Source organism: Topomyia yanbarensis, chromosome 1 (assembly GCF_030247195.1).
Source record: "Topomyia yanbarensis strain Yona2022 chromosome 1, ASM3024719v1, whole genome shotgun sequence".
Classification (NCBI taxonomy): Eukaryota; Metazoa; Arthropoda; class Insecta; order Diptera; family Culicidae; genus Topomyia; species Topomyia yanbarensis.
This window is the reverse complement of record NC_080670.1, coordinates 146,167,613-146,189,232: the sequence shown is the minus strand read 5'-3', so window position 1 is coordinate 146,189,232 and position 21,620 is coordinate 146,167,613. Positions and strand designations below refer to the sequence as shown.

Here is a 21,620-nt window from a genome sequence, read left to right as displayed (position 1 = left end):
GTTCTTATGTCGAACGGGCAAGACCATGGCTGCAGCGTCTTGGCACTACACTAAGCGGTAGACGCTATGCTTTTTCGGCAGCGGTGGTCGTGTGCGGATTTTTCGGGTATCAGCAGAGTGTCACAGAATGATTTGCAAAGTGGGTGGGTGGGGTGCTTTGGATTTAATTCAATACGGTGTGTGCTGCTTAAGAGTGTTGCGTTTGAAAAAAAAATATTTATTTTTATGCATGCGTGTGCGTTGTAACTTGTTAATCCATGTTTACGGCGCTTTGTAGCTGCGTAGGGTAAAGATCCTATTGGTTTTCATGTTTCATATTTCAGTTATATGTTTTTATGAGTAAGGCATCTGACAACGTGCTTCTGTAGCTATTGCACTGTTCAGCAGCGTAGTATTTTATATAGGACAGTACACTCAGGTTTTTTTTACGCGGATTTTGAAATTTACGCGGTTTTCATTGACGCGTTTTTTTAAATTTACGCGGTTTTCATTTACACGGCCTGTATCCCCTGCGTGAAAAATCTGAGTGTAATTGCATCGGAAACAATCACATTCCCAGCAGAACTTTTTGTTTTCTAACTTCAAACACTTTTATTTCGTACTGCACACAACGGAAAATTTTAAAACAGAACTTACCGTCCCAGCAGCAGTTTAAGCGGGTGTTCTTTTTCGATTCAAATTCAAGCGATGTCTTAAGCGTTACTGGACTTAAAATAGTTTTCCCAGTTTATCCAGTCAGAATATCTGTCCTACCCTATGTATTTAAAACACAGTTCTAATTGCGTTTTAAAGTATACAACAAATAGAACGGTTGGGTATACTAATTTAAATTTTAAAATAAATCTGTTTTAAATTATGAAACATACCGCTGTACTGAAGATATAATTATGTCAGTCCTATTACCACATAAAACATCTATATAACATAAAACGCTGCAGAATTGGTTTAATAATACAATGTTTACACTACAGAGTTATAACACGTTTTAATAATTAGCAACAAGAAAAATGTCACCAAGATAGCATAAAAACCCGTTTTAACTGGTAGTGCGAACGTTGTATAACAAATAATTTCATTTGTTCAACCACTAATCGATCAAGAAATACTTAACCTTAAGATTGTTTACTTAAGTTCATTAGTACATTATTGAAAATTTAAATGGAAAATGAAATTTCATATTTCATGGAGAATCTGTATATTTCCGTTGGCGGGCGTGGGCTTTCTCATCACAGCTCTCAATATGGAACTTTTCTTTTGAATATATTTTCTGGACAGACCAGCCTATTTTTATTAGATGGATCAGCCAAATAATGCCAATCACCTAGTGAGATACTTGATTAATTAATAGATTACCGTTAAAAGACCTTCAATAAATTATGTTTTGATGGGGAGGGTATATAGCAAATTGTAACATATGAAAACAGGCGAGTGAACAAGAACGTGAGTCGATATGTGTGATAGATAAAATTCATTTGCACGCTCTTGAAAAAGGCTACATTTTTAATGTCACCGTAGTCGTGTCCTGTACACAACCCTTTAATTTTTTTAATTTTGTTAAAATTGTCTTACAGTTTCAATACTTTACTGTGATAATTTTGTGATGTTTTTCGCAATGTCGTTTTAAAAAAGCGTTATGCATTTAAAGGTTAAGGTGAAGATATGCGGAAGCCACGTTGCTAGGCACCGACTCGCTTGTTTACATTAGGAAAAACTGAAATCTGAAGTGAAAATTCAAACGCACAAATGAGAGTTTCCGAACATTTTCCTTTGGTCATCTGCACATTGGCAGAATATTTGAAGTTTTGTTAGTAAATAATTAAAGTTTCGCGAGTGTTTTTGCAGTGGTGTGTAAAAAAAGTGCATTTGAAAAAGTGCAATGAAAACCAGAAGAAGTGTTTCGAAAAGAAACCCCAAGTGAAGAGAGGCGATATTTTCGCACAAAATAGGAGCTACAGATGGCATTCCGTCAAAAACTCGGATTGATTGTATAGGAAAATATTCTAGCTTCCTTAAGTAGCAGTTTCGCGGCACACCAGCAAGGTTAGTGTGTTGAAAAACGTATTTTTATATTTGCTCATGTCAGATACATGGTTAGACAGGGGAGAGGGGTGCGTGTGGCGCAGCAGCTATGTTGTGGCTCGCATGTATAATATCCTTAACTATGTTTTACACTATACGTGTCGTATTCAATGATAACAATAAGTATAGAAATGTATTGTTTATGTATAATACAAGTGGTAACAGTGAAACTAGTGTTAGACGGAACCAATTTTTATAGTCGAATGCAGATGAATGCGCTACACCGCATAATACAACGTCACTACAAAACTTGGCACTAAATTTGCAATACATATCGAAAGCCCGTATTTAGGAATACAAAACTGATAGCTTCCAAATAGTTTACGATGTCTTTTTGAAAATGCATTTTCAGATATAGTGCACTTTATATTCGTAAATGTTGAATTTGCAAACCTCCCTAGGTGCCAAAATTTTCTGGTAAAAAGAAATAATAAATTAACACTAAACATGAATTCAGCGTCGTAAAATTTCCCCAATGTGAAGTTTTTATCAAATTCGGATCCCTTTTGAGGTTTTGACCGACTTTTTTATGGAAGGTGATCACTGTGCGAAGACTGAATTTGATAAACATATGAATAAAATTGAATTTTCTTATTTTTTCCTTTCATCTAATTCCATTTCACACATGGTTAAAAATCCTTGAAACATTTTTGAAGTCGTAAATTGAAAATCCAAATTTTAAAAATAAGGTTCAATTTTTGGCACGGTTCTGATTTTGGCAACAGCAAAAAATAAAATTGTTGCCAAAAACGGAATCCTACTGTACTAGGATATGAAAATCACTAGTTTTGAACATTTTAAACACACATGGGGAAGTAAATGCGTCAAAATCGCAAAATTCACTTTTTACAGATGAATGTTGCTTGTTTTTCCGAGTTATTGGGACTTGAAAATCAAAAGTTTTGAACATTTGAAATGCACAACGGGAAGTAATTTCGACAAAATGGAAATTTAAAAATGCGTTTAAAATTAAAGGTGTGTCAAGCGCCGCCGCGCCGGGCCGCGCCATCGGTTGCAGGTAAAAATAGTAAACAAATCGTAATAACAAACAATGTTTATCTGCGAAAAGTTTCGATTCAAATTCAAGCGATGTCTTAAGCGTTACTGGACTTAAAATAGTTTTCCCAGTTTATCCAGTCAGAATATCTGTCCTACCCTATGTATTTAAAACACAGTTCTAATTGCGTTTTAAAGTATACAACAAATAGAACGGTTGGGTATACTAATTTAAATTTTAAAATAAATGTTTTAAATTATGAAACATACCGCTGTACTGAAGATATAATTATGTCAGTCCTATTACCACATAAAACATCTATATAACATAAAACGCTGCAGAATTGGTTTAATAATACAATGTTTGCACTACAGAGTTATAACACGTTTTAATAATTAGCAACAAGAAAAATGTCACCAAGATAGCATAAAAACCCGTTTTAACTGGTAGTGCGAACGTTGTATAACAAATAATTTCATTTGTTCAACCACTAATCGATCAAGAAATACTTAACCTTAAGATTGTTTACTTAAGTTCATTAGTACATTATTGAAAATTTAAATGGAAAATGAAATTTCATATTTCATGGAGAATCTGTATATTTCCGTTGGCGGGCGTGGGCTTTCTCATCACAGCTCTCAATATGGAACTTTTCTTTTGAATATATTTTCTGGACAGACCAGCCTATTTTTATTAGATGGATCAGCCAAATAATGCCAATCACCTAGTGAGATACTTGATTAATTAATAGATTACCGTTAAAAGACCTTCAATAAATTATGTTTTGATGGGGAGGGTATATAGCAAATTGTAACATATGAAAACAGGCGAGTGAACAAGAACGTGAGTCGATATGTGTGATAGATAAAATTCATTTGCACGCTCTTGAAAAAGGCTACATTTTTAATGTCACCGTAGTCGTGTCCTGTACACAACCCTTTAATTTTTTTTAATTTTGTTAAAATTGTCTTACAGTTTCAATACTTTACTGTGATAATTTTGTGATGTTTTTCGCAATGTCGTTTTAAAAAAGCGTTATGCATTTAAAGGTTAAGGTGAAGATATGCGGAAGCCACGTTGCTAGGCACCGACTCGCTTGTTTACATTAGGAAAAACTGAAATCTGAAGTGAAAATTCAAACGCACAAATGAGAGTTTCCGAACATTTTCCTTTGGTCATCTGCACATTGGCAGAATATTTGAAGTTTTGTTAGTAAATGATTAAAGTTTCGCGAGTGTTTTTGCAGTGGTGTGTAAAAAAAGTGCATTTGAAAAAGTGCAATGAAAACCAGAAGAAGTGTTTCGAAAAGAAACCCCAAGTGAAGAGAGGCGATATTTTCGCACAAAATAGGAGCTACAGATGGCATTCCGTCAAAAACTCGGATTCATTGTATAGGAAAATATTCTAGCTTCCTTAAGTAGCAGTTTCGCGGCACACCAGCAAGGTTAGTGTGTTGAAAAACGTATTTTTATATTTGCTCATGTCAGATACATGGTTAGACAGGGGAGAGGGGTGCGTGTGGCGCAGCAGCTATGTTGTGGCTCGCATGTATAATATCCTTAACTATGTTTTACACTATACGTGTCGTATTCAATGATAACAATAAGTATAGAAATGTATTGTTTATGTATAATACAAGTGGTAACAGTGAAACTAGTGTTAGACGGAACCAATTTTTATAGTCGAATGCAGATGAATGCGCTACACCGCATAATACAACGTCACTACAAAACTTGGCACTAAATTTGCAATACATATCGAAAGCCCGTATTTAGGAATACAAAACTGATAGCTTCCAAATAGTTTACGATGTCTTTTTGAAAATGCATTTTCAGATATAGTGCACTTTATATTCGTAAATGTTGAATTTGCAAACCTCCCTAGGTGCCAAAATTTTCTGGTAAAAAGAAATAATAAATTAACACTAAACATGAATTCAGCGTCGTAAAATTTCCCCAATGTGAAGTTTTTATCAAATTCGGATCCCTTTTGAGGTTTTGACCGACTTTTTTATGGAAGGTGATCACTGTGCGAAGACTGAATTTGATAAACATATGAATAAAATTGAATTTTCTTATTTTTTCCTTTCATCTAATTCCATTTCACACATGGTTAAAAATCCTTGAAACATTTTTGAAGTCGTAAATTGAAAATCCAAATTTTAAAAATAAGGTTCAATTTTTGGCACGGTTCTGATTTTGGCAACAGCAAAAAATAAAATTGTTGCCAAAAACGGAATCCTACTGTACTAGGATATGAAAATCACTAGTTTTGAACATTTTAAACACACATGGGGAAGTAAATGCGTCAAAATCGCAAAATTCACTTTTTACAGATGAATGTTGCTTGTTTTTCCGAGTTATTGGGACTTGAAAATCAAAAGTTTTGAACATTTGAAATGCACAACGGGAAGTAATTTCGACAAAATGGAAATTTAAAAATGCGTTTAAAATTAAAGGTGTGTCAAGCGCCGCCGCGCCGGGCCGCGCCATCGGTTGCAGGTAAAAATAGTAAACAAATCGTAATAACAAACAATGTTTATCTGCGAAAAGTTTCGATTCAAATTCAAGCGATGTCTTAAGCGTTACTGGACTTAAAATAGTTTTCCCAGTTTATCCAGTCAGAATATCTGTCCTACCCTATGTATTTAAAACACAGTTCTAATTGCGTTTTAAAGTATACAACAAATAGAACGGTTGGGTATACTAATTTAAATTTTAAAATAAATCTGTTTTAAATTATGAAACATACCGCTGTACTGAAGATATAATTATGTCAGTCCTATTACCACATAAAACATCTATATAACATAAAACGCTGCAGAATTGGTTTAATAATACAATGTTTGCACTACAGAGTTATAACACGTTTTAATAATTAGCAACAAGAAAAATGTCACCAAGATAGCATAAAAACCCGTTTTAACTGGTAGTGCGAACGTTGTATAACAAATAATTTCATTTGTTCAACCACTAATCGATCAAGAAATACTTAACCTTAAGATTGTTTACTTAAGTTCATTAGTACATTATTGAAAATTTAAATGGAAAATGAAATTTCATATTTCATGGAGAATCTGTATATTTCCGTTGGCGGGCGTGGGCTTTCTCATCACAGCTCTCAATATGGAACTTTTCTTTTGAATATATTTTCTGGACAGACCAGCCTATTTTTATTAGATGGATCAGCCAAATAATGCCAATCACCTAGTGAGATACTTGATTAATTAATAGATTACCGTTAAAAGACCTTCAATAAATTATGTTTTGATGGGGAGGGTATATAGCAAATTGTAACATATGAAAACAGGCGAGTGAACAAGAACGTGAGTCGATATGTGTGATAGATAAAATTCATTTGCACGCTCTTGAAAAAGGCTACATTTTTAATGTCACCGTAGTCGTGTCCTGTACACAACCCTTTAATTTTTTTTAATTTTGTTAAAATTGTCTTACAGTTTCAATACTTTACTGTGATAATTTTGTGATGTTTTTCGCAATGTCGTTTTAAAAAAGCGTTATGCATTTAAAGGTTAAGGTGAAGATATGCGGAAGCCACGTTGCTAGGCACCGACTCGCTTGTTTACATTAGGAAAAACTGAAATCTGAAGTGAAAATTCAAACGCACAAATGAGAGTTTCCGAACATTTTCCTTTGGTCATCTGCACATTGGCAGAATATTTGAAGTTTTGTTAGTAAATGATTAAAGTTTCGCGAGTGTTTTTGCAGTGGTGTGTAAAAAAAGTGCATTTGAAAAAGTGCAATGAAAACCAGAAGAAGTGTTTCGAAAAGAAACCCCAAGTGAAGAGAGGCGATATTTTCGCACAAAATAGGAGCTACAGATGGCATTCCGTCAAAAACTCGGATTGATTGTATAGGAAAATATTCTAGCTTCCTTAAGTAGCAGTTTCGCGGCACACCAGCAAGGTTAGTGTGTTGAAAAACGTATTTTTATATTTGCTCATGTCAGATACATGGTTAGACAGGGGAGAGGGGTGCGTGTGGCGCAGCAGCTATGTTGTGGCTCGCATGTATAATATCCTTAACTATGTTTTACACTATACGTGTCGTATTCAATGATAACAATAAGTATAGAAATGTATTGTTTATGTATAATACAAGTGGTAACAGTGAAACTAGTGTTAGACGGAACCAATTTTTATAGTCGAATGCAGATGAATGCGCTACACCGCATAATACAACGTCACTACAAAACTTGGCACTAAATTTGCAATACATATCGAAAGCCCGTATTTAGGAATACAAAACTGATAGCTTCCAAATAGTTTACGATGTCTTTTTGAAAATGCATTTTCAGATATAGTGCACTTTATATTCGTAAATGTTGAATTTGCAAACCTCCCTAGGTGCCAAAATTTTCTGGTAAAAAGAAATAATAAATTAACACTAAACATGAATTCAGCGTCGTAAAATTTCCCCAATGTGAAGTTTTTATCAAATTCGGATCCCTTTTGAGGTTTTGACCGACTTTTTTATGGAAGGTGATCACTGTGCGAAGACTGAATTTGATAAACATATGAATAAAATTGAATTTTCTTATTTTTTCCTTTCATCTAATTCCATTTCACACATGGTTAAAAATCCTTGAAACATTTTTGAAGTCGTAAATTGAAAATCCAAATTTTAAAAATAAGGTTCAATTTTTGGCACGGTTCTGATTTTGGCAACAGCAAAAAATAAAATTGTTGCCAAAAACGGAATCCTACTGTACTAGGATATGAAAATCACTAGTTTTGAACATTTTAAACACACATGGGGAAGTAAATGCGTCAAAATCGCAAAATTCACTTTTTACAGATGAATGTTGCTTGTTTTTCCGAGTTTGAAATGCACAACGGGAAGTAATTTCGACAAAATGGAAATTTAAAAATGCGTTTAAAATTAAAGGTGTGTCAAGCGCCGCCGCGCCGGGCCGCGCCATCGGTTGCAGGTAAAAATAGTAAACAAATCGTAATAACAAACAATGTTTATCTGCGAAAAGTTGAAAATTTTTCGATTTCGATGCATTTACTTCCCAATGTGCGTTTGATTTTCAAAACCTCGTAACTCGCAATAACAAACCATGTTTATCTGTGAAAAGTTGATTTTTTTCGATTTTGACGCATTTACTTCCCAGTGTGCGTTTAAAATGTCTAAAACTATTGATTTTCAACACCTCTTAACTCGCAATAACAAACAATGTTTATCTGTGAAAAGTTGTTTTTTTTTCGATTTTGACGCATTTACTTCCTAATGTACGTTTAAAATGCCTAAAACTATTGATTTTCAACACCTCTTAACTCGCAATAACAAACAATGTTTATCTGTGAAAAGTTGAAAATTTTTCGATTTTGACGCATTTACTTCCCAGTGTGCGTTTAAAATGTCTAAAACTATTGATTTTCAACACCTCTTAACTCGCAATAACAAACAATGTTTATCTGTGAAAAGTTGAATTTTTTTCGATTTTGACGCATTTACTTCCTAATGTGCGTTTAAAATGTCTAAAACTATTGATTTTCAACACCTGTTAACTCGCAATAACAAACAATGTTTATCTGTGAAAAGTTGATTTTTTTTTCTATTTTGACGCATTTACTTCCTAATGTGCGTTTAAAATGTTGATTTTCAACACCTCTTAACTCGCAATAACAAACAATGTTTATTTGTGAAAAGTTGATTTTTTTCTATTTTGACGCATTTACTTCCTAATGTGCGTCTAAAATGTTGATTTTCAACACCTCTTAACACGCAATAACAAACAATGTTTATCTGTGAAAAGTTGAATTTTTTTCGATTTTGACGCATTTACTTCCTAATGTACGTTTAAAATGCCTAAAACTATTGATTTTCAACACCTCTTAACTCGCAATAACAAACAATGTTTATCTGTGAAAAGTTGAAAATTTTTCGATTTTGACGCATTTACTTCCCAGTGTGCGTTTAAAATGTCTAAAACTATTGATTTTCAACACCTCTTAATTCGCAATAACAAACAATGTTTATCTGTGAAAAGTTGAATTTTTTTCGATTTTGACGCATTTACTTCCTAAAGTGCGTTTAAAATGCCTAAAACTATTGTTTTTAAACACCTCTAAACCGCAATAACAAACAATATTTATTTGTGAAATGTTGAAAGAAATACAATTATCTCATTTTCTATATTTCCAATTATACGCCAAAGTACGGTATCCAATATTTTACCCATTTTCAATACCGGTTCATTGTCGACATGTCACATAACAAGCAAACCTGTTTTTCTATTGTCGCGACCGTTCGCAAACGAACATACATGTCACAGTTCAGTAAATGTACAGCCGCTTGACAAACCAGTTTTGTTTTGAAACATGTACAAATTTTATGACATGTCACGGGGAAAATGTATCGTGTCATAGTACACGCGCTTGTGTCACATGTCGCAAGAATCCGCAACTTGTACATGTCACGAGCAAACATGCGACCAGTCACCAGATGACTGGTCATAACCATGACATTTTCCATGCTATGGCCGTAGCAACCTAAAGGGCAAGGGGGGGGTTTGCGCCTTCACGCGTTTCATGAAACACCGCGCCTAGACGATCTGACATAATATTGCAAATTGCATAACGAAGGGCCGAATGAGAACACAAGTTGTTCAAAAGTAAATGCAGTCTTGTCGATGTACGGCTGCTCCAACTGGTGTGGATGGGCACCGTGCACAGCTATCAACTTCCATTCTGCAATTTTTTCTTCCGTAGTCTGCAAATTGCATTTAAGATTGTAGTTCGCTATAGTTGCGGTCCGCAGCACAAACTGCTTGATATACTCCATGTCGGCTGGTATTTTCCACAAAGTATTCTCGCTGTCATAGCAACTGCGCTACACATATTGCCTGGATGTCGACTATTTCTTGTCCTTCTTCAACCCGTGGCAATGTGAATCTTTCCAGCACCGGCTGAGGATGGCGCATTCCCGCTGGTTCTAAACGCCTTATTCAATTTTCTCTCGAGATTTTCCAGAGCTGAACTGACAAACTCTATTATATGACGTCGAAACTGTAGGTTAACACGGGGACAGCAAACATATTGATTGCTCTGATTTTATTCCCCGCGATCAGGAAAAATTTCAAGATACAGTTCATTTGGCTCAAGAACGTTATTTGGAAGCTTAAGCTTGATGTCGGTGTTCACGCCGAAGTGAACATCGTACCAGATAATCATTTTGACCCCCCAAATCGACACCCGCAAATAGTGTGCCAAATCAAATATTTTCACCCCCGGGGAACAGATAACATTATTCTTCAATTTCGATCAGCAGGCGCACACGCAAACCGAAGGCAAACTAACATCATCGTTACCCAGCTGATTGCTGCCAATTATCACTGGAGATGAGCAACAATACTTTTTGCAGTCCGGTGATTTCCACGCAAATTCGTCGCCGTAGATTGAAGATGATCGCACACATTCGGGGCGATCTTGATAATTTACCATGCCTGTGGGAGCGGTACCAAGGAGTACAAAGTTTATCGCCGATCAAGACAGTCCAGCACAACTGACTGTGCGTCGCGCTTGCCGTGCATACGTCGCACGGCCGGATCCCCACAGACCGGGACTTAGAATAAAAATCGAAGCAGTGAAATTTAAATATAACAATCATGTACATAGTGTAAATAAATGTTGCTTGTTCTAGAACATAGACTTCTAGTGTTGCGCGGGCTAAAAGTGATTGCAGAAGGCAGAACAGAACGCCCTTTTGCTGGCCTGTGCGGGGCCAGCCCAGTTTGTTTAGTTTTCCTGTTTGGGTGCTGTTCGTCCGGTTGTGTGTTGTGTTTCACTGTTTCCCGGGCTTGAGTATCGGCCAGATCCCGGCGTAAACGTGGTCCTTCGAGCCGGATAGACTCTCAAGTCCGCAGGATGGTGCTCCATTTACCGCAAGCCAAGCGGTCCGCTGCAAAACGCGCGCAACGATCGTGCTTTTGTTTTCGCGAGCGCCATCGCGATCTACCCGGTCTGTGGGAGAAAATGCAATGGAGACTGCACCCATTTTCCAATACTGCGAAGACGCGGATCAAGATTACTTTCGCTGCTGATTTGGAGAATCGGCGGCCAGCTGGAGAGCTATGCAACAAATCTGCCAGCTGTAGGACGCGTTTTCCATCGCATCATCGACGGAAATGGGTGAGTGCAGTTCCATTCAAGTGTGTGAATAAATCGGTGCGTCTGGTAGTCTTTTTTCTTGCCGTTGACGAGGAAACACAATTCGCGAAAGTTACACACCGACCGCGCTGTAACAGTAGGTCCAAGCAGGACCGATTCGTGACCACAACACGTCCCGCTTTCGCTGCGATTCTTCGGGACAAGCACCGTTGTGAGCCATTTACGTCATCACATATTAGTGAGCACCCTACGACGAAGACTACCAGCCCGATTCACACTCGAAAGGAGCCATAGTGTGGCATCAGATGCCAAATCCCACGTCATCAATTCGCTACAAACCGACCCCCGCTTCATCTAGTGCAGCACAGAACGCTGTTCTTCGTATGTGTCGCCAACAGACAATCGAAACGGCGCGTGATCGTGTTTTCCCTACATAAGCCTGCACTAGATTTGCTCTACCGGCATTAGAGCTGTATCGTACCCCGTACACGCACACTAGGCACATTAAGGATCTCTGGTGGCCAAAATGCGCACAACGTCAACCCGCATACACGCACGATTCGTACTTCCTGGAAGCAATTGGCTTCACTTTTCCCGTCAAAGACGACCGAAGGACGATTCTCTCACACACACAACCACACACGGATGTCGAGTCACTTTCCGACCTGGGAAGCAACCAAGTGCTTCATATTTTACCGTTGGTGTTTTCTGGTCCCACCAAAGGGCGATTTGGTGGATTTATGATCGCGTATTCGCCAGAAATCATGCAACCGGAAAGTGACATTCGCCAAATTTACCACGTCATCCGTCAGCTCACCCCATCCTGGATCAACTTTCCGCGGGATTCTGTTCCTCAACGCACTCCTTGTGGTTGGACCGGAGGAATCCATCTTTTTGCGTGTAATCCGTCCACGGATGTACGGATTGCACCACAAAGTTGATCACATCGCATCACTACACACAGTAAGTTACGACGAAGCGGTTTTGTCATCACCATCAACGAAGCCATAGCAGCAAACACACCCGCCGGACGAGATCCCGGCCCTCACTCAGGGTATAGAGTCGCCAGACGAGATCCTGGCCCAAGCTCGGGGGAATCGAGCAGTTCCTGAAGCATCTGTAAAGAGCACAAGCCTCGCCGGTGGGTTCTCCGAACCCCCCGGCTGTGACTTGACTACAGTTAAGTACCATTTTTTCGCTCAGCAGCAACGACGTTTGCGTACAGATTTCTATTATTTCAGCTTTCATCGTGATCTTTACTCACCGCACTATAGTCTGTACGCACATCCATCCGGACAGAATTTCCGTTTGATCAAGACCGTAGGTGCACTAATCGCCGCACCACCGACGCTTTATGATTATCATCCCGACAGAATATCGGACTACACCCTATACGAGCATCATCCCGACAGAATATCGGTATGAAATCTATTCTCATCACCACGAACGTTTGTGACGTCACGGGATCACCACTCCGGTAGCAGACTGGACCGCACAGTAATTTTCTGTGATCGCCGTCGATAAGTCACCTTCACCTAGGAACACAATCTCCGGACAGTTTCCGGACCGTTCTACGTCATCGCAAGAACCAGCATTATCGATATTCCAGTAGTTCAAGATTGGCTCGGCCCATCTCGGTGGCCTAAGCAACTAATAGTTGAATTTCCTTGATAATTCAAGGCGGGGAGAATGTTCACGCCGAAGTGAACATCGTACCAGATAATCATTTTGACCCCCCAAATCGACACCCGCAAATAGTGTGCCAAATCAAATATTTTCACCCCCGGGGAACAGATAACATTATTCTTCAATTTCGATCAGCAGGCGCACACGCAAACCGAAGGCAAACTAACATCATCGTTACCCAGCTGATTGCTGCCAATTATCACTGGAGATGAGCAACAATACTTTTTGCAGTCCGGTGATTTCCACGCAAATTCGTCGCCGTAGATTGAAGATGATCGCACACATTCGGGGCGATCTTGATAATTTACCATGCCTGTGGGAGCGGTACCAAGGAGTACAAAGTTTATCGCCGATCAAGACAGTCCAGCACAACTGACTGTGCGTCGCGCTTGCCGTGCATACGTCGCACGGCCGGATCCCCACAGACCGGGACTTAGAATAAAAATCGAAGCAGTGAAATTTAAATATAACAATCATGTACATAGTGTAAATAAATGTTGCTTGTTCTAGAACATAGACTTTTAGTGTTGCGCGGGCTAAAAGTGATTGCAGAAGGCAGAACAGAACGCCCTTTTGCTGGCCTGTGCGGGGCCAGCCCAGTTTGTTTAGTTTTCCTGTTTGGGTGCTGTTCGTCCGGTTGTGTGTTGTGTTTCACTGTTTCCCGGGCTTGAGTATCGGCCAGATCCCGGCGTAAACAGTCGGTGTGGCGAATCCCGGGGAGCTGCAGGAATCCAATATACTGATATGATTCGCCGCGAACCGTGTCCCGAGTCATCTCACCTTCGTCGATCTCGCAGTCTCCAGTCTCGACCAATCGCCCTGGTAGTAGCTGAGCAGATCGGCATTTCTCTAGGCCAACCGCGCTGCCGATGTCACCAATAATTCTTTTGGCTAGTTTGATGACTACACCCAGTCGTTCTGTCGTGTCAGCATAGATCTTGATATCGTCCACGTAGAAAGTGTGGGACGTCTCTTCCGGTGAGCTTTCTCTAAACCTTATCTGATGGTCATGCGGTGATAGTCATTGAGGTGTCCTAGTGAGAATCGTCTTGGAAGGTCCCCGTCAAGATGCGAAGCATTCTAGACCGCAAAACGCCTTTTCCACTTGTGAGCTGAGCAATTATGTCGTTCCTCTCTCTATCACCTGCCGTAGGAACCTGAGACTACAGGATCAACTTTATACATCTTTAATACCTTGATGAGGAGCGAGTGCGGTATGAAGTTGTATGTCTTCTTGTAATCGATATAGGCCATATAAAGGTTCCATTGGTTACACATTACTTCTCCAACAATGACTGCATCGAGAATGGGCTGATCTTTTCAGTCTTGTGTGTTTTTCTTACATCCCTTCTGCTCCTCTGTCAGGATGTTATTCTTCTAATAGTGGGCCCTTACGTATGTAGTGATGAAGGTGCTCATAATCTTGTGCAGTTTTGTTAGACAGATAATTGGTATATCCTTGGGGATGAGAATTGTGGTACCACTGGTGATGAAATCCGGCGATAAACGGGGTTCGCGTAACGCCCAATTTCTAAGATACTGTGTACCCTCGCGTACATCATTGGTTTCGACGGAGACAGCTGACATCACGTCGATTTCTTCGCCTGCTCATTTCTTCTCGCGCCTATGCCACTGTTGCTCTTCGCGATATTGTACGGGGAATAACATCGCTGATATCCGGTAGACTTTCGCTGAAATTGGGCTTCTTGTGGCTTATTTGGTCATAGAAGTGTGACGCCTTAGCCATTTTGATAAGACACTCCCTTACTGTATTAGTGTGTCATGTTTTTTCGTCAGCTAGCGAGCTCCCAGCATGCGAAGCTCAGTAGGTGCAATGATAGCGGCAGAGTTGTTCGAGATCTGACTCTCCAATTTCCGCTATCTTGGAGGTATTTGATTTTCCCGGTGATGTTGAGACGGGTAGCCTATAAGTGTAAGTCGAAAACGTAAACATCTTACGATTGTCACTGCAGCACAAAATACTTCCATGTTCTGCACAAATTCCACGTGAATTGGGAGCACGCTACCATTCATGACCTGAAGTTCACAGGTCAACTTAAAAGAATACTGCAGCTTCGGGATCCTGGGGCGCGACATTGGATCCGTGTCGCGACATTGCGCAACCTCTTCATCCACATTAAAGACCAAATCACGTAGTAGCTGCCGACCAAGGGCTGGGTCTTCTGGCAACGATTCTCTTTTTTCCTATTTGTGTTTCCAGGTTTTAGTCACCGTTCATGAATGTTGTCGTTTTTAGTTGATATTTTTCGGTGATGATTTTTCCTATTTCTTAACGACTAAGAGTGAATCATTTTTTTGTTTTTATCTTGTAACGAGCGAGACGATGAAGGAAAAAGTTAATATACGTTAATTTTACCCAAAAAAATTTGCCCCTCACGCAAAACAGGATTGCTACGGCTCTGTATTTTTGAAAAAATATCGATTTTCAAAACGGTGCGGCATCTCACACGGATTTACCCTAAATAATTTCTGTTTGATGTCATAGGATAACCTGAATAATCATTGCCGGCAACATCAAGTTTCGATTTCAATATGACATTCGACTTTTAGCGGGTATGGTATACAACTTGACGCAAATGCCAAAAGTAAGATGCAGGTGAACGAAATGGGAAATGAAAGGTCTAAAGATATCCGTAACAGATCTCTGAAATCAGATGCCATTTATTCCAATTTCACTATATATATGCCCTTCAATAGTTTATGATTAAATTCTATGATAAACTCGACAGACAAGGACTGACAAAATCATGACATCACTGTAATGTACAAGTTTAATTTTATTTTTTTTTTACAAATAATACTGCTAGCGCCATTTTTTTGTTTTATTGTAGTCTAGCTTTCAATTGTATTAGTGTTTAAAATTTTAGAAAAATATAAAACACATTAGCAGAGATGCGTGGGTAAAAGTAGGTTTTCACATGCTAGATCTCATATAAACTTTATGTGGAAAGCCAATGAGCAACCAATCGCTCCCAAAATTAGCACAAGCATTCAGTGCCACAAAAAGAACTCAAAATGTGCTGTAGAGGAAAAGGTATATGACTGGCAACTCTAATCCCTATATTAAGCACGCGTACCCTACTCATATTGTGAAACTACTTTTCACTGTTGTTGGTTTGATTCGATTGTTGATTTTTCTACTTGCCACTAAGCATGCCTATTTTTAGCAGATACGATAATTTGAAAAGTACTTACTTTTGAGGCTCATTGGGGTCCCGTTTCTTTTTCTTCTTGGCTACCTTTGGTTTTTTCGCTAACGACGCAGAACAGGACTTAGTACTGCTAGAGTCGCCATCGAACACCGGTTCCGGCGACGGCCGCTTCAACGTGTTGGCCTGTTGATAACGAAAACAAGAACAACAGCATACAATTGGTGCAAGTGAAAAAGCGGCGAAATCCAAAATATATATAGTAGTAGAATACCTACCGGAATGGCATCATCGCTGTCCTCGCTGGTTGTTCCAAGCTCGTTACCGCCTATGTGATGTCCACCTGCCTGGGGTGGGGACCGGCCCACAAATCCCCCAGGACCGCCGACGGGCGCACCGGAGCTTACCGGTGGTGACATCTGCGTTGGCATCTGAGGCGACTGTTGCGGTGGCTGTAGCACGTGTAGTGTCGCGTTCGGATTGTTAGGACTAGGGCTGTTCAGCTGATGATATGTGGGTTGATTCGGCGACTGCATCGGGTACGGACTAACGGATTGTTTGGGAGAGCGAAATAAAACCAGATTTCAGAAATTGTTAGTAATTCGAACAAAGAAGTAACCCCTTTCCATTAAAAATGCTGTATGCAACGAAGGGGTAATGAGTAAGAATGGATCGGGAAAATACATGAACATAAATTCTAGGGTAAATATTCTATAAAACCTGGTAACAATGAACTATTCCTTTTGTTTACTATCCCTTCAGATAACTTTGGTGCTAAAACAAAATTTACCAATAATATTTCAGTACAGATCCTGAAATAATGAAGTTGAAGAGAAACAGTCCTATTGATAATTTTCTCCAGCGATACACGTATTTAAACAAATTTGGAGAAATTTAAGGTTAGATCGTAAGTAACACTGTGAGCTTTTTATTTATACACTCTTTCGATGATTACGACGTCACTATAAAACCTTGCACTAATTTTACGGCTCATTTCGAAAGCCGACGGTTTTTACTAAAATATTATGCAACGAGTTGAGAAGTAAATGTTGAAACGACCGAGTAATGAATGGAAAAGAAAGACCTCATTGTTACTTAAGTTTTAATAAAAGTTTTCTCCAGAAATATTAAATACGAATCGAGCGCCACAATTCTCATCCAATCATTTGGGCCAACGCGTGGAGCAGGGGCAGCATACGCTAAGTAAGCTTACACGTTGAAATTGGTAGAGTGGCAATAGCAACATAATCTAAGATGTTTTTCTCATTATACCTTCGTAAGACGACAATACAAACTGGAATCAGTCAGTTGAATACTATATTAGGGTAATGATGATATTTTCACCCTGTTGCAATGATCACCGTTTAAAGCAGCGTCTCTCAGCTATGTTCAACGCATTGGTTCAAATTGTATGGTGAAAGTTAGGGCACTCGATATAAGTTTTCGTTGTGTTTACTCGGGTCATTTTTGGTTGCTAGGAACGAATGCATCAAAGATAGTGATATCAATTCAGAGGCATACCATCGATTGAAGGCCGACTAATTAATGAAATTGTGCGGCGTCCTCCTTAATAAGGCCAAAATAGACTCATTACCCTATAATGTACATACATGGACAGAGCTACAGCTATACATCTCAGGGTAGGCACAACCTGAAGACAACATGTCTAGAAGAGAACATATTAAGAAGAGGGCCAACTCTTCCCTTTCTCCATACAAACACTTTTACTGCCTATAATTCAAGTCAGTAGCATGTAGAAATTGAATTCCATATAATATGAGACAAATGTGCGGTTATGCGCAGTTTATCTCATCAAGGTCGAAAGCTTCAATGTGAATACAACCGTTGCGTATACTTTCAGGCGTTAAATAGTACCACCTTTACCCGCAAGAGGTGTCATTGTTACTGTCTCTAAAGTTTCGTCTGAATTGCTAGTCTTATTAACATGTTATTTTCGCATAAACTCTACCCATCTACTACAATGGGTGTTGATAGGGGTGCAGGAAGACAAAGGCATATGTGCATAAAAGAGACCCCGAAGCTGCGCATACCTGTGGTGATTTATATGTGATTCCTGATGCCATTGATTGTATTGTTGCTGTTGTTGTTGTTGTTGTGGTTGTTGCTGCTCATTTAACATTCCCAGATGGGGCGGTGGTTGACCATTATTGTGCATTTGATACTGATGCTGTTCCATTTGATGCGTTTGATGAGAATGCTGCTGTTGCTGCTGCTGATGCTGGTGCTGCTGTTGCTGCTGCTGCTGTTGTTGCTGAAGATGGGCGTTCATTGTGGGAATGTCAAATTCCTCGTCGCCAAACGAAGGTGTGTGGAATGTCTGCAAAGTGCAAGAGGAAATAATTTATTTCTATTGAAGTGAATACGTTTACTATGCATTGGCTGTGGAAATTTTTGGCTGCTTGTTATGCAATGGATTTTATGCAGTTATGATAATGTCTAAAATATCTCGAACCTCAGTTAATCTAGCGACGCTATAGAAAAGGCAGATATAACATATTGAATGTAAATCATCCGAACATTGAATGTAAATTAGTGACAATTTTGGAGCGATTGCAATAGGTTACCAATTCTGTGGGTATACAGAAAGATTCACACTCGTTGATCATCATCACAAAACATGATACTACGATACTTACTTAAAGGGGTTCTGCTAGTTCGACATATATTCAAATTTCCGCACTGATTTTTTATAGATCTGACATTTCATAATCAAATATAACTGAATAGCAAATTTTACACGCTGATAAAATTAGTTTATCGAACAAAAACATTTATTTTCTAAACTTAGTATGAAAATGTCCGCTTCATGATCCAGTTTTCACGGTGATTGGCGCCACCGCTAATTGTCATGCACGACCGGTAGAAGATTGTTTCTGGCAACAATACCGATTTTTCTTATTCTAGATGGTTTGGAAAAAGTTTTGAACTAATAAAAACAATTCGATTCATTTCAAATTGCATGGTGACCTTACTCGAAAATTTAATATCCATATTTTTGGTTTATTCAAACGATTGATTTATGGCAATAATGTTTGAATATGATTTTGGACATATGGCCACCATAGCTTAGCTGTACGAAAGCCAGTCTAATTTTTGACAGTTTTTGCACATAACTTTGGTGGTATTTATTTGTTTATTTCTCGCGTGTTTTTTGAGTAGGGCCAATAAGCATGCTGTAAAAATTCACTTTGAGAGACAATTCCCGACAAACCGTAATTCGCCAAGAATGGATATTAACATTTTTCGTCTGTTGCTGTGATTTATAATCGGCGATTTATGGTTTGTACAGAATTTACTCTCAAAGTGAATTTTGACAGCATGCTTATTGGCCCTTTTCAAAAAAAAAACGCGAGATTTATTTATTTATTTCGTATTCTCGGTATGCACCAGACGATTGGGCGACACTGAGACAGATTAGTCGGATTGTTGTTTTTGGGTACAAATGGATATTTAGGAACGACATTGTTTTTTTGCGTAATGCGATGACGTTTTAGGCGTTCAAAACACGTATTGTCCATCTTTATGATGTTTTTGTCGAAACGGGATCAAAATTTACTTAAAACATTCGTTCTGGTACACAACTTGATTGATATACAAACCAACTCGGCTGTTTGAATGTTGCAAACGAACAACTGCGAATTGAACATAGTAGGGCATGATTTGAGATATGTTCCTCATACAAGTTCAAAACAACCTGTTGAAAATTCGCATCTCTGCTTCGACCCAACGCCGTGGTCGATGACTTAAAATGTTGTTCACTACGACCGAGTTTCTGTGAAGTGGAATACCTTCTGAAGGTGAAGTGCAACTCAGGCTTACGGAAGTCCTGTACCTTCAGTATCATCATCTTCGCAATGCAGTGTTAATATCATTCAACGCGTTAGCACAAGCCAAGCGTTTCGTTTTGCAGAACAACTTAAAACACGTTGTTGAAACTGACAACGTTGGAATTAAGATTCCCGTATACAGGGTGTTTGGTTCATGGTTAAGAATCTCTCGGGGGGTGATAGACTGCACTATTTGGAGAAAAAAATTGTTCTACACATACTATCAAATCTCAACCGTTACAGAGTTATTGAACTTTTTGTGTAAAAAACTTATTTGTCCTTAAATACCTCTAACTTTAAAAGTATACTTTGTATTTTAAATGTTTTAGTTCCATTCGAAAGGCGAGAAAATTTCGCATTGAGTGATGCCCTGACATGTTTCAGCCAATGAGTTTAAGTAGCCTTTTCAAAGTAATTTATTGAAAATTAAACAATTTTAAACGATTTTTCGTTCATTTCTTGAAAATCCTAATAGTTAACCTCATCATTTTAATAACTCAGATTGTTAGTTTTGATGAGCTGCTTAATTCGTTCTTTGACATGATACACTTACCTTTTCTTATTTTCACGATTTTGGGTTATTCAACTTGGATATTTTTATCTCATTTTCACTAGTACCAGCTCTAATTGAAAAATTATGGCACTTATTGTACTTTTTTTCTTTTTATTCGAAAGCCAGGAAAATTTTACAGTGAAAAATGTATTAATACCTTGCAGTTAAGTGAATTTAGTATTCTTTTAAAAGTAAATTAGTTTAAAGTTAGCGCTATTATTAGCATTTTCGTTAATTTTCTTTAAATAGTAAATAATAAACATCACCATTATTATCATGGAAATAATGCATCTCAGCAAGTTCTACAGTTCTTTCTTTGACTCCATTCAATTATCTCTTTTGGTTTCGACTCAAAATCGTTTTTATCACATCGTTTCATATGCAAAAATAGCGATTTCGAACCCACTACATTTGTGGCGAGCTCATGCTGTGTTAACTATTAAATAGCAGCAAAATGAAAAGAGATATAGACAAAGTGTCAAATAAAAAATTATAGAGAACATTAAGGGGTATCAAATGAACAATAGTAACGATAAATTTTGTTGATTAATAATTAGAATAATTAAAAAACTCCAAAAAAACACAAATTTTGAGTTATTTCGTTAGTAAAAAATCATTTAGTACACTTAACTAAAAGATATTTGTACATACACTGATAGGACATTTTCACAGCTTTCCAATGAAATCTTGTAAATAACGATAGAAAGCATATTTTTTAGATTAGAGTCTTTTAAGCACTTGCAAGTCGGTTGCAGGAAAAGTATAGTAATGAAGTTACAAAGATATGAGAAGAGATAGAAATATGACGTCCAAGAACAAATTATGAATTGTCCTAAAGCCCAACTTTTGGATAATGGATATTTCTATAATCACACTTCATTATTTCGAGAAAATTAGCAAAAACCTCCTCAAAAACACTAACTTTTAACTACTTTACAGCTAAAAGGTAATTAAAACTAATTACTTAAAAGATATGAGAACACCATTCAATACGAAATTTTCTCACCTTTCGAATGGAACTGAAATATTTAAAATACAAAGTATACTTTTAAAGTTAGAGGTATTTTAAGACAAATAAGTTTTTTACACAAAAAGTTCAATAACTCTGTAACGGTTGAGATTTGATGGTATGTGTAGAACAATTTTTTTCTCC

General features: G+C 38.1%; 1 protein-coding gene across 7 annotated transcripts in view; it reads right to left on the bottom strand.

The window, feature by feature from the left end:
- LOC131676604 (TOX high mobility group box family member 3-like) overlaps positions 1 to 21,620 on the bottom strand; it is a 275,645-nt gene that overhangs the window by 84,973 nt on the left and 169,052 nt on the right. For all 7 annotated transcript variants that reach the window (XM_058955772.1, XM_058955801.1, XM_058955753.1 and 4 more), the window contains 3 exons: positions 18,118 to 18,404; positions 16,345 to 16,612; positions 16,113 to 16,252 (listed from right to left, as the gene is read on the bottom strand). In XM_058955772.1, coding sequence (XP_058811755.1) covers positions 16,113 to 16,252; positions 16,345 to 16,612; positions 18,118 to 18,404 — 695 coding nt within the window. The remainder of the gene's footprint in view (positions 1 to 16,112; positions 16,253 to 16,344; positions 16,613 to 18,117; positions 18,405 to 21,620) is intronic.